Source organism: Pseudoliparis swirei, chromosome 21, assembly GCF_029220125.1.
Source record: "Pseudoliparis swirei isolate HS2019 ecotype Mariana Trench chromosome 21, NWPU_hadal_v1, whole genome shotgun sequence".
Classification (NCBI taxonomy): domain Eukaryota; kingdom Metazoa; phylum Chordata; class Actinopteri; order Perciformes; family Liparidae; genus Pseudoliparis; species Pseudoliparis swirei.
In genome coordinates, this window is record NC_079408.1 from 9171373 (window position 1) to 9185862 (window position 14490).

The 14490-nt window shown below is 44.7% G+C and overlaps 1 protein-coding gene and 1 long non-coding RNA gene across 14 annotated transcripts in view; one reads left to right on the forward strand and one right to left on the reverse strand.

Moving 5' to 3' along the window:
- LOC130211498 (NACHT, LRR and PYD domains-containing protein 12-like) overlaps positions 1-14115 on the forward strand; it is a 295374-nt gene extending 281259 nt beyond the window's left edge. For all 13 annotated transcript variants that reach the window (XM_056442249.1, XM_056442260.1, XM_056442261.1 and 10 more), the window contains one exon: positions 14084-14115. In XM_056442249.1, coding sequence (XP_056298224.1) covers positions 14084-14108 — 25 coding nt within the window. In that variant the 3' untranslated portion in view covers positions 14109-14115. The remainder of the gene's footprint in view (positions 1-14083) is intronic.
- On the reverse strand, positions 4655-5572 carry LOC130211508 (uncharacterized). The gene is made up of 3 exons (XR_008835087.1): positions 5535-5572; positions 5322-5424; positions 4655-5104 (listed from the first exon to the last, which is right to left on the reverse strand). It is a non-coding gene; the product is annotated as an uncharacterized LOC130211508 (long non-coding RNA).
- Positions 14116-14490: the final 375 nt, after the last annotated feature.

Below are 14490 nucleotides of genomic sequence, written 5' to 3' on the forward strand. Positions count from 1 at the left end.
CATGGCTTACCTTCTATAGTGTGGGTTCACATTTTTATATACACTACCGTTCAAAAGTTTGGGGTCACTTAGAAATGTCTTTATTTTTCAAAGAAAAGCACTGTTTTTTCAATAAAGATAACATTAATCAAAAATACACACTATACATTGTTAATGTGGTAAATGACTATTCTAGGTGGAAACGTCTGGTTTCTAATGAAATATCTCCAGAGGTGTATAGAGGCCCATTTCCATCAACTATCACTCCAGTGTTCTAATGGTACATTGTGTTTGCTAATCGCCTTAGAAGACTAATATCTGATTAGAAAACCCTTGTGCAATTGTGTTAGCACAGCTGAAAACAGTTATGCTGGTGATATAAGCTATACAACTGGCCTTCCTTTGAGTTTGAAGTTTGAAGAACAAAATTAATACTTCAAATATTAATCATTATTTCTAACCTTGTCAATGTCTTGACTATATTTTCTATTCAATTTTAAATTCATTTGATAAATAAAAGTGAGTTTTCATGGAAGACACGAAATTGTCTGGATGACCCCAAACTTTTGAACGGTAGTGTATAGATAAACACATTTAAGAGCCCAAAGAACAGTAAAGCCCCTTTAATTTGATTTGCAATTATTTCAAATCAAACCAAATTAGTTTATATATTAAACCACACTATACATCACATTGGTCCTGTCATGATGGCCTTAACACTTGACATCCTGATATGCTATAATAAAGCACTGTACTGCTATCATTGTATGCTGTAAATGTGTTATTGTTGTGTCGCAGTCAGGTTTTTGTTGTTGGCACAGACGCAACAGAACCTTCTACTTTGAGCCACGGTGGGATCAGAAAGCTGCAGAGATTGGCAGATCCTACCCTTGAGTAGCTCTGCGTACATACTGTAATTGACATACTCAGACATAAGCCCTTGTGGGACTTTCACACTGTTCCCCGACTTCAGTGGGAGATTGCTGCTTCTTGAAGAAGTCATGACCACTGTTTGATCAAAGGGCTTCTGCTCCCAACGCCCACTGCTTTCTGCCAGTGCTTGATCTGGATCGATGCAGGGGTTAGTGTACAAAATCCCCAGCTTCCTTGAGCTCTGCAGACCCACTTTTGCCATTCCGAAAAGGAAGTCATGTTAAGTTCATGTGCACACTTTGGTCCCGCGTGTTTCCTGGCCGTGTGGTTCTTTGTGTGTTTTAGCGGCGCTCTGAGCATTGAGGCTGCTTTGTTGTCGAACCGCATGAAGAGCTACCCCGGGAGATGTCAAGTCCTTGAGCAAAGCGGGAGTCTTTTTGAAATTCAGATTGTTTACATCAACTGACTGTTAATATGAAATATTGGCCCAATAAATCAATCATGTTCAGACAGAGTTTATTTGGCTTCCAGCTGTGGGATGTTTGATACCCCAGTATACGGCCTTCTGCCGACAATTATAAACCCAGAGAGTTCTACCAGGCATTTTTATTGTTTGTCCTAACTTTTCTAATAGCAGGCACAAAGTCAGACTTTGAGTTCATATAAATACTTCCTATTACCGTTAAAAATCTGTCTTTAGCACAAGAACGCCAACCCGGCTCAGCGCGTTCCTTTATCAGCTCACCACCAGAGTTCTCCGGGTGCTTATAAATCCAGAGAATATTGTTCATTGTGAGTTTCCCATCTTACCAAACAAGAATAACAAGAAAAGACCTATAATTACAGAATTTACTGCACTTTGAGAACTCCACCCGCAACTTTTCTGTTCCTATTAATGGAAAATATGGTAATTCGTTTTTCATATTCACTCATACATTGGATGTTGATATAACTTATTCATGACAGCGAAAACAAGAATTGCTGTTGTCTGTCCATTTTCTTTGAGCGGCGCTCGATGGAAGCAGGGGATCCACCGACTCAAGCCGCAATTGAGCCTTTGCCTCTCTCTCCCTTTTGGTGCGAAACACACCGGATATGAATCAACAGCATCATTAAGCGGGGCACTGTTTCATCGAAGCGGGAGCCGAAAAGATTCCGAGGGGAGCGTAATCAGTTTGAGGGACGAAGGTTTATTCATTCCAAACAAAATGAAATTACTCTGCCTCTTGAGTGACATTCATGGTTGTGCTACCTGCAGTGCTGACATGTTTACAAAGTGAAGAAGTTAAACAATTCATGCCCTGGGTAGTTCTGGTGATGGTGTCGACAAACTGCACCCCTCAGACTTCAAATATAGATTCGGCTGACATTGTTGTTTATTTTCTCATCACAAAAGCCATGAAAGACCAAATAAGTGTATTTTATCCGGTGGGCTTGAGTTTATTCCTCTTTGCCAAAGACCTCGATTGTTGTCACCGTTGCACCGGAAGACATGTTCATTTATTTTGCTGAAAATGGGCACAGGTCCATTTCAGTCAAACACAAACACTTTCCTGGTGACATAGACTCATTATTGTGTGTTACAGTATTTTATGATAGCTTCTCTGTTATGTAGGAATTATATGTATGTATAATTATATGAATGTTATATGTATTATTGAACTCTAGACTGCATCACCTGTGCTACAGAAAGAGTTATACAGCAAATTAGTTGCATTTAGCCTTTTGTGCTTCTTTGTATAGTCTTGAGAAAATTATTAAAGCAAACTTTGTTTGCAATTATTATTCACATTCTGAATACATATACATACATAATGCTGTGATGCTCAAAGACAATGAATCAAATTGTAATCGGGGCAAGCAAATACGCCGCCAACTCATGCGTTTTGTGAAAAACTACATTGCCAAGCTGAAAACGACCTGCATTTCTCAAATGATTCTATATCTGTCACACGTATTTTTAAAGATTTGCGCTTACAATTGGAATTAATGGGCTTGGGGCTTTGTGACACCGGCAGGGAAGACCTGAGAGACGGACTAATGCGCTAGTGTTTGGTCTGCTGATGGGATTCGTTGACAATAAAATAAATTAAGACTAAAACCAGCTTTAACCTTTAAAGATGCATATACACTGTACACCCATTGAGCTGGTAGGTGCCAATGGTCCAGTGTATGGATTAGTATGGTTGTTGGTCGTATGGATTAATATAGTATTTGGTTTCATTCATATCTTTCTGCTCTCCACATCTGCCATCTTGATGTCACAGCTCCAAGTAAATTTTCTCATGTTGTGAACAGACAATTGCTCATTATCTTACACTCCCCGATCCAATTCTTGAGGATTATTCCTCAATTAAAGGTTATTTCGCTTTTTACTCAATCTGAAGTGGTGGCCCTGGTTTGAACCTGCTCGAGCGCCAGAGGATAAGGGAATGACCCCAGAGAGAAAGAGAGGAACAAATCCCTCTGTTTGTCCCCCTCAGCATAGAAAATGACTATTTCATGAAGTGTGAAAACACCCGTGCAGGTGTGCTACAAATGACTGAAATACAATGGCTGCGTTAGCACTGAAGAAGCAGCGGCGCTGGTCACATTTCTGCTTCTATGGGATTGTCTGGGAGAATCTGGGGGCTTCCTTACTAATGAAGAGGTGGGTAGGAGTTGGACACGGGCGACCTAGCGCAGCGAACAATGTGCCATTGTCGCCGCTAAGGCTGGGCTGTCACGCGGCGCTCTGATCATTACTTACCCGCAGACTCCCAATGTCACGCACAATATCCCCAGGTTTGCCCTTCATAGGTTGTTCTGCATCCTCCGATCGCTCCAGCTTAATGATAACAGGCAGCAATTACACACACACACACACACACACACAAACACACGCAGCTTGCGCACAGTGCTGTACTGCACGGAAACAAACGCATTCGGCACCCGCCTGCTCGCCTTCTTCCTTGGCCTTTTCGTTCAGGAAGGAAGATAAATATCCCCATAATAGAAAGCGCCTGCTCCTGATGCATTTTCAACAGTCCACTGCTTCAATTACATGTATTTACTTACAAGTCTGAATTTATTCTCTGCCCGCTGCAGTCCGATTTGTTTTGAATGGTGAATCAAAAGGTCTCCTGCGCTATTGTGGCAATATTTTAACGCTTTGCCTCGCCAGCACACCTACCAATGAACTCTGTGTGTGTGCGAATTGTTTAATAAATCAGCCGAGGGGGTGAGGTTATGGAGACGGGTGGTTTGGGCGGGTGGTTTGGGCGTGCAGTTAGCGCGCGACAATGGAAAGACGAGTTTATAAATTGCAGTGTCGTCCGTATGAAAGACCCCGACAATACGATCGTGCGCTGAGGGGAGGGGATTATAGGAGAGGCCCAGGATATTATTCACCCAGGGTGTATGAGGAGACGCTGCACGACAGGAGTGTGTGCAAAGGCGTCCCAGTATTGCTCTCCCAACTGGAAATGTTGGCAGTATGCAAAGCCATCTTTTGAGCCTCAGCTAGATTTCATGGGACTGTACCAGTGGCGGCTGGTGACATTTTGGGGCGCAGTTGGGCGACGCGGTTTAAATAGCACTCCACAATGAGAAGAAAAGAGGTTTTGAGTAGAATATTGTAACAAAGCTTTATTTCAAGAACACAGTGCTCAACACTGTCCACAACAACGAAACAAACAAAACATTGGATTCAGAAAGAGATGCATCACATTGTACATTGGCCCCACTACTTGTAAAGAAATTTAGCCCGCCTCTCTTTCAAGTTGGCAAACTTCTCAATGACTTTCTGATTAAAGTCAATCATGTTTGTGATCAGCCTTTTTTCCATTGAGAGCATGGCTAAGGCATTCAGTCTCTCCTGAGTCATGGTGTTCCTGAGAAAGGTTTTAACCCTTTTCAGTGTTGAAAAACACCTCTCAGCCTCAGCAGTGGTCATGGGAGTTGTGATGATGATTTTCAGCAGTGTTTTTGTCTCTGAAAATACCTCCGAAAGATTATTTTCCATGAGCAACTGGAAAAGATCCACAGCACCACAACAGGATCGAAATTCCTCTGTGCCATAGATGAGGCTAAGCTCTGTCTTCAGCTTTCTTCCGTTGAGCATTGGATAGGCCTTCAATGTGGTGGCCAGAGCAACTTCAGGGAATACATTGACGTAGCATTCAAACTGGCAGCTCTGCAGTAAGGTGGCACTGATGAGGTGGTCTTTGAAGGCAAAGCGTTCCCTGGTGTGTCCAAGTATGGTGTCACAAACCTACAGATAAATATAGAGAGAGAGAGACAGACAGATAAGTTGTGGGGAAATATCTACGACAAACAGGCTTCATAATACAGACAAAAGCCAACAATCAGAGTTGACAAAAAATATGTTTTGTGTGTCTGGATGGCTCATCAACATAGACAAAAGGCCAGGAGCCACCTTGATGCTCTAGCCTGGAGCTATATCACACACACACTTTTTTGACACTCACCTCTGCAGCGATCCTTCCAAGCTCATCTTCCTTCATAGCCCGGCGCTTCCTCGGCTGCTCAGAGCCACTGCGTTGCTCCACCACCATTGCATCGATTGAATCTCTGTAAATAAAAAGAATAATTTACAAATCATATTTGTCTTATTACTATAGTTGATGTAAAAGAAGAATGTTGTGACTACGCTTACAGAATAATAACAATAATGAAATTACCTGATTTTTTGTATGTTCTCTTGGAACTGCTGGATGCATGTATTTATATGGACTGAATATATGTTTCTCTTCTGGAGCTTGGCATAGAGGATGTCCACGTGTGGCATTATCCGATGGAACAGTTGAAGGAAGAAGTTGAAATCAGGATCCTCCAGTAGCCTGATGTGGCCCCCTGCTTCTTGGCTGGTCATGTCATCAAAGCTACCTGATGCTCGAATTCTTCCAAAGCATTCAATGAGGTCATCTTTATGCTCAAACACAGTATTGACGGCAAGGCTGTGAAAGTTCCACCTCACGTTGCTGGCTGTTGGCAGACGATGGGCCACTGTTTCATCAAGGACAGCGGTCCGCTTGGAAGATCTTGAAAAGAACGCAGCAAATCCACCAAGGTCGGAAAAAAAGTTTTTGACTTTGACTATGTGAGAGGTGGCCTGTTGCATTATGAGATTGAGCTGATGGGCATAGCAGTGGATATAGTGGGCATTTGGGTAGTCATCCTGGATTCTCTTTTGAACACCTGAAATGGCACCCCTCATTACACTGGCACCGTCATATGCCTGGCAGATGAGTTTACTTTTCTGCTCACCTGGGAGGATGGCAGCAAGGCGTTCTTTTAATGCCACGGCAATGCTCTCTGCTGTAGCTGACTGCAGAGGGATGAACTCAAAGAATCTTTCCTCCACATTAGCACCATTGATGTAGCGAAGCACAAGCACAAGTTGGGTTTGTGTGCTAATGTCCATGGTCTCATCTGCTTGGATCGATAGAAAATCGCTGCTTTGAACTTCACTTATGATCTGTTCCTTCACAACAGACAGCATACAGTCAAGAAGCTCATTCTGGACTGTTTTGGATGTTCCCTTAAACACAGTCGCGCTCTCGTGATGCTCGTTCAGTGCACTGTCAAGTGAGGCAACAACGTCCACCAAGCCACGGAATATCCCTGGGTTATCAGAGTTCTCGCTCTCATCATGACCACGCAGGGCCAACTCAAATGCACCACAGAACTTCACACAGTCCATTATTCGTGAGAGAATGTGTCGGTTTTTCTGAACTTCTTCATTATGTTTTCGAATGCCAATTCGATAGCCTTTGTCGAGCTGCTTTGCTATACTCAGTCTACCAAACAGGTTTAGCTTCATGCTGTTATTTAGATGGCTGTGGCAAAATTCGTGCTTCTTGCACTTCTCAGTGAAGTGCTTTAGAGCCCTCATCCCCATTGTAGTCCAGAGAGTTTCAGTCCCAGGACTTTGAAACAACAGGCAGGGGAAACAAAAAAACGAATTACTCACGGAGCAACCTGCTAACCAGCTCCGGTTAGCATATAGGCTCGAGTTGAATCTCCGGGTATACGTCCTCCCGCGGTCAGTGCTTTGCTGCTGAATTTGTAATTCCGGATGTTCGGGTCCCAACTCTTTCAGCCTCTTTTTGTCAATATCTGACCGTCGATCGAAAGGTCTTTCGCGTATCACAGAGTTTTCTGTCACCGACGCCATGCTAACAACAAGTTTCTGTTGCTCGCGTACCTGCGTGGAGGTGGAGGTGGAGCTCCCTGGCAGGGTTGCCAGGTCTGTGAGATAAAACCAGCCCAAAAACCAGCCCAATATCAGAACTCAAAATATGCCCGTGCCAAACCATATACACTGCTTTTAAAGTCCAACAGCATTGCTATCATTGCCAAATGTATTGTAATATCTACAAAGTAACAACATATGTTTAGTTTGCCAGCATTAAAAGCAGTTTTCCCTCAAGTTATTTCACCTAGGTCCTAAAATGGCCTTGTGTAATTAGATACAGTATATTATCATAAATAAAATGTGTGGACGTGCTGATCTGGAGTCAGTTTGGTAGGATTTGGGTATGAATACATTATTTCATTTAAAATATGGATTTTTATTTAAAGATATTCATGTAATTTGCATGCAAAATAGGTCTACCGAACCAAGGACACAAAATTCAACCCGCGCAACACTTCAAAAGTGGCCCGATTCCGCAGGAAAACCGCGGACCTGGCAACACTGCTCTATGGGCTGAGGGAACATACGGGTCTCTGATCTGCCGAATAATCCAATCGCGCGCACATTTGTGCGCCCAAGATTCGCGGTTTCATCCGCCAATGTGAAGCCGGTCATTGCCAAAACGACTGAAATGTTGTATCGATGCCGTACACACACGTTAGACCAGCGCCTCGAAAAAGGGGAGGGGCTTCTCTCCGTGATAATGGCGATATATAATATTTTTTCACATTAACTTAAGTGGTTGTTGACAGGGGCTTACGGTCTCCCACACACATTTAGCGCGTCAACATGGTATATTTACTATTTAAATGATTTGGCATATAATGTTTTTTGACAGATTTTTTTCTTCTTCTTTTTTTCTTCTTTTTTTTTCATCTCCACATTTTAAGAGGGGCGGCGCCCTAGCGCCCCCTATGGACGAACCGCCACTGGACTGTACGCATGTGATGTCAGAGTATGGATGTCAGGGGACACGACTGAGCTGCCGTGCTGGTAGGGTGGCACACTTATTGAGATCATGATTATAGCTGTGTCTAAACTCCGGTCCCTTTGTGACGGAGCCATTAGCAGGCTGTCACACTCTTCAGCGCGCTCCATGTATGTGACCGCTAATGCTAATACACTGACTGCAGCGCACACTCGCATACGAGATTATAGTCAACATCGTGGCATTGACCCTGGACACTTGGCTACTTTTAAAGGGAATGCAAGAAGCATGACATCACTTTTTGTATATTTTAAAAGTATACTTTGTTGTCATTTTTGGCATACACTACCGTTCAAAAGTTTGGGGTCACTTAGAACTAGGGATGGGTATCGTTTGGACACAACGGATATCAGACTGTACATACACATATATGTTCTCCATTATATGATGATGTGCAGACCTTATAGGGTTAAACCTGTCACAGAACTGTCTTTATTTTTCAAAGAAAAGCACTGTTTTTTCAATGAAGATAACATTAAATTAATCAAAAATACACTCTACATTGTTAATGTGGTAAATTAATATTCAAGGTGGAAGTGTCTGGTTTCTAATGAAATATCTCCATAGCTGTATGGGCCCATTTACAGCAACTATCACTCCAGTGTTCTAATGGTTTAATGTTCTAATGGTTCTAATGTTTGCTAATCACCTTAGAAGACTAATGTCTGATAAGAAAACCCGTGCAATTATGCTAGCACAGCTGAAAACAGTTATGCTGGTGATATAAACTATACAACTGGCCTTCCTTTGAGCTTGAAGTTTGTAGAACAAAATTAATACTTCAAATATTAATCATTATTTCTAACCTTGTCAATGTCTTGACTACATTTTATATTCATTTGATAAATAAAAGTGTGATTTTTCATGGAAGACACGAAATTGTCTGGGTGACCCCAAACTTTTGAACGGTAGTGTATGTTGTTGCGCAGTGGATCAGGTGTCACACGTAGCCAGGTCCTCCTTTCCGATGTGCCTCCACATGCTTGATAATGTTCAGGTATCGCTGTTTTATACAAGCAGGGCTGAGCAGCACCACGCTGCAAAGTCACATTGCCAAATTGATTGCCCATTTAAAAGGATTGTGGCTTTTACAATGTTTGGCCTCCAGTTGAGTGCAAATCGAGTGCCACTATATTAAGTGGTAAGACCAGAGTGCTGATAGATTACCTTTGGCCACTCTGTTTAATTGTTGGGCTTGGTGGCAAACCTGTTAAGAGAAAAAGGTAAAACAAAAATAATAAAAAAGGGTAAAGCTAAATCGAGAATGGTAAATATTGAAGTGGTTGCCGAAGGGCTAATGAAATTAACAATGCAAGTAAACAGCCTGATGCAAGTGCCAGTGCCACATCCTCCTCCTCCTCCTCCTCCTCTGCCTTGCTTCGCCCCTCTTCCTCATTGGCTTATCGTGGAGAGAGCTTCAGGGCTGAGTGTGAGGCTTGTGGGTTGGTGTGTGGTTGTGTGTGGTTGGTGTGTGTTTGTGCTCACAGGTACCCATGCACGGAGGGCTTAGAGTAGGTGATCCAAGGTCAGAAACCCCAGTATTAGCAGCGTCTCCATCCCAGCAGACCCTCCTCCACGCCAAACTCTATCTCCACCGTGCTGCATCAGCACTATAATATCGTTAACCATAATCCGCTTCCCTGCCTTTACCTCTGGCCAAACGGCACAACTCAGCTTTCAGGCTTCATAACAAAGCTGAATGATGTATTTATCTTTTGTATTTGAGTAACAGTTTGCGTTCTCCTTTCAAAGATATCCTTTCAAAGGAAGAACAATGTTTTTCATGAAGCTACTTTGATCAAAACTGTTTTTAACAATACGTTGTTGTAGTTAAAAGATGAAGTGCAGCAACGTTCTCTTATCTTAGTAAAGGCTGTGATTGAGCGGTGTGAGAGCTTTGACGGGCGTGTTTCAACTTGAAATGGCTCAGTGTGACATCATTATGTCGGGCTTATCGTTGTTCGCTGTTGTCCAGCTGGCTGGGTGCTTGGCCCCACTGCATTTGTGTTAATGTAAATTTAGCACACGCCAAACACACACACACACACACACCTGGAACAGATCTGCAATAAAGCTGCTAGAAGCCAGGAGAAGTAGCTTATCCCCATATTCCTGAAGGCGGCACTGGACTGCTGACACACATACTGTACAAGTGCACATTGACACACACACATACAGTAGATACGTAGACATGAACCCCACACCCATTCATCCTGGCAGTGCCTGGAACCTTACACGTGTGCGCACATGATTAACACAGAAACCACACACACACACACACAGATCCAGTTGGTGGGCAGTTGGCATCAGAGGACACCAGCCGTGTCCCGGGTTGGTGTCCTCGGTCCCAGGGAGGACGGGCTCAGAGCAGATGTGCATCTCGGGGGCTCGCGCTTAAATCCTGTTTGACTGCTGCGCCCCGTGAAAAGAGAGAAGCTTAACGAATCAATTCCTCCCGGACTAATCTGCTTTGGGGTTCTTTTGTCATTCTATCGCTCGTCTTCAGTAACCCTTTACGATAGGATGCAGAACATTAAGAGGAGTCACCAGTGAAGAATAATAAACCAGGAACTAACTGCTAACTTAATCAACAGCTAACAAGTAGTTCCTCAATACCTCATCAAGGACCATAGATTAGATAACTCAACAGTATGATGTGTATACATCAGGATGTAATGGTCCCTTTAGGTGTCTCCTAATTCTTCCTTCAGAACTCTGCTAATATTTATCATTACTTATCTACCATATGTAAATGTTACTTTCTGCTTCAAGTGAAACGGTATCATACTGAGGCTAGCATTGGTAATTATGTCATGATTATCCTAAAATGTAATAGATTCCTCATCGTAGAAAAAAGTAATTGCATAATTTCACCGGTTACTAAACAGTAAAAATAATGAATTGCATTGCTAAACCCAGTAAAGTCTGTTCAATCAGGATTCTGCATTTCTCAATCTTCTGTTTTATTACATGTGAATTATAATGAGGACTATTATCTTTGTTAAAGAGTTACTCTGGAACTACTTTTTGGCTTTTAATTGATTTTAAATAATTCATTCATCCCCTGGTTACAAGTCAGAAACGCGTGTTCCTTGTATGCAAAATGTTCCCCTCAAATAAATGTCTTTATCGACGACCTGTAGAGTCTGACATTCTTTTTTTTCTGTCTTCTTCACACTTAAGGACATTAAATTCACACTTTGGAACATTACATTTATCACTTCAATGCCTCAATTAACAGCTCCCAAACATGGTGGCTTTTTATCGACCCACTGTTGATGCTCGAGCACAGGGCTCGGCTTATGTCTGCCGAAGAGAAAAAACAGCACTTCAGCCACAATGTCTTTTAAAAAAATATATATATTTTAACGCCAGCCTTTTCAGCATCATTCACCAGCACTGGTGGCAACCCTGTGAGCAGGCTGGGATCCAAGCGCCCTCCAGAGAGTGGACTCTTTTCTCAAACAGGAGCATGGGATTTGGTTTCCTGAACAAAGCCGTTTTCACTGTTTGTTGTGGTGCACATGAATATTCATGAACTATAGCTTGCATCATTCGGTCCTCATAAAAAACACAACATTTGTTACTTTTTCTTTTTTTTCTTTCTACCTGTTTTATTTCATTGTTTCTTGAACAGAGGTTAGGCTGGAGGTAAGACATTTGATATGGTTGATAGAGGGATTATTTATATATATTTATATATACATTTATATTTGTGACCCTATTTATAAATTATAACCACACCATTGGCTGCTGGCATACTTGACCTACCCAAAACAAAGGGTGGAGGAATCTGCTTTTACCTCAACAACGGCTGGTGCAACGACGTAACGGTGATTCTACAGCACTGTTCGCCGGACCTGGAATCTTTTATCATTCACTGCAAACCCTTCTACTCCCCACGTGAGTTCGCTTCATTCACCCTGGCCGGAGTTTACATGCCGCCGCAGGGGAACGTGCACGAGGCACAGCGGACCCTCGCCGAACAGATACGGTGTGTGGAGCGGACCTTCCCGGACTCTTTAGTTATTGTACTGGGATTTTAACAAAGGAAACCTCAGCCACGAACTCCCTATATGTAGACAGTTAATAAAATGCCCTACTAGAGAGAAGAGCATTCTGGACCTCTGCTACACAACAATCAGCAGGGCCTATCACGCCGTCCTCGAGCTGCACTGGGAAACTCTGACCACGTCATGGTTCATCTGATTCCTCATACAGGCAGAGACTAAAGCTCTGCAAACCTGTGGTGAGGAAGTTCAAGAAGTGGACCAGTGAGGCTCTGGAGGATCTACGGGCGTGCTTGGACTGTACTGACTGGGATGTCTTCAGGACTGCTACCAACAGCCTGGATGAGTACACAGAGGCTGTAACTTCCTACATCAGCTTCTGTGAGGACAGCTGTATTCCATCCAGCTCCAGGGTGAGTTATAACAACGACAAACCCTGGTTCACAGCGGAGCTCAGGATGCTAAGACTGCAGAAGGACCAGGCATTCAGGAGTGGGGACAAGGACCTGTACACAGAGTCAAAATACAGGTTTAGCAAGGCGGTGAGAGATGCTAAACGACTGTACTCTGAGAAACTGCAACAGCAGCTCTCAGCAAACGACTCTGCTTCTGTCTGGAGAGGGCTCAGGCAGATCACCAACTACAAGCCCAAATCACCCCACTCCATGAACAATGTGCTTCTGGCAGACGAGCTCAATGAGTTCTACTGCCGCTTTGAAAGACAATGGAGCAGTCCTGAGACAATCCCCACAGCCCCATCAATAAGGGACAGACGATCAGCCCACCCTCCCCAGCCCATCAGGGGCTCACACCTCTGGAGCACCCTCCATCAACTCAGCGACGACCCTCGTCATCCTGGAGAGAGCGTCAACAGGCTGTTTAAAAGCAGAACCCCCAAAGCAGCGGGCCCGGACTCCGTCTCCCCTCCACCCTGAAGCACTGTGCTGACCAGCTGTCTCCGGTGTTCACCGACATCTTCAACACCTCCTGGAGACATGCCACGTTCCAGCCTGCTTCAAGGCCTCCACCATCATCCCGTCCCCAAAACCCAAGATCACAGGACTCAATGACTACAGGCCCGTCGCCCTGACCTCTGTGGTCATGAAGTCCTTTGAACGCTGGTCCTGTCACACCTCAAGACCATCACCGACCCACTCCTGGACCCCTGCAGTTCGCCTACAGAGCCAACAGGTCTGCAGACGATGCAGTCAACATGGCCCTTCACTACATCCTCCAGCATCTGGACTCCCGAGGAACCTACGCCAGGATCCTGTTTGTGGACTTCAGCTCTGCTTTCAATACAATCATCCCGTCCCTGCTGCAGGACAAGCTCTCCCAGCTGCACGTGCCCGACTCCACCTGCAGGTGGATCACAGACTTCCTGACCGACAGGAAGCAGCACGTGAGGCTGGGGAAACACGTCTCAGGCTCCCGAACCACCAGCACAGGTTCCCCCCAAGGCTGAGTTCTTCCCTCTGCTGTTCTCCTGTACACCAACAGCTGCACCTCCAGTCACCAGTCCGTCAAGCTCCTAAAGTTCGCGGATGACACCACCCTCATTGGGCTCATCTCTGGTGGGGACGAGACCGCCTACAGGTGGGAGACTGACCACCTGGTGACCTGGTGCAGCCAGAACAACCTGGAGCTCAACGCTCTAAAGACAGTGGAGATGGTTGTGGATTTCAGGAGGAATGCAGCCCCACCCGCCCCTCTCATCCTGTGTGACTCCCCTGTCGACGCTGTGGAGTCCTTCCGCTTCCTGGGCTCCATCATCACCCAGGACCTCAAGTGGGAGCTGAACATCGGCTCCATCACCAAGAAGGCCCAGCAGAGGATGTTCTTCCTGAGGCAGCTGAGGAAATTCAACCTGCCAGGGAGAATGATGGTACAATTCTACACGGCCATCGTTGAGTCCATCATCTGCTCCTCCATCACCGCCTGGCACCCTGCAGCCACAGCCAAAGACAAGTGCAGGCTGCAGAGCATCATCCGCTCGGCCGAGAGGGTTATCGGCTGCAATCTGCCTTCCTCCAGGTCCTGTTCACTTCCAGGTCACTGAAGCGGGCCAGAAAGATTGTCGCTGACCCTCCCACCCTGGACACTCCTGTTCGAGTCCCTCCTCGGGAGGAGGCTGCAGTCCATCATGACAAAGACCACCCGCCACACCAAAAGTTTTTCCGTCGGCAGTCGGGCTCATCAATGGAACCCGGACTGACTGACTGTCACCCCAGGACTACCACCTCTTCTTCCACCTTCCTCTCTCCTCCTTCTTCCGCTTCTCTTCCTCTTCCTCCCCCTCCTCCTCCTCCTTCTTCCTCCTCCACACGTCACTTTAACATGCACTTTAACTTGAGGCCTCCTCCACACACATTTGTTACTTTTGCTTTAACTTTAAACCACGCTACACTTTAACTAAAACACACCACTTGAAGCACACCCAA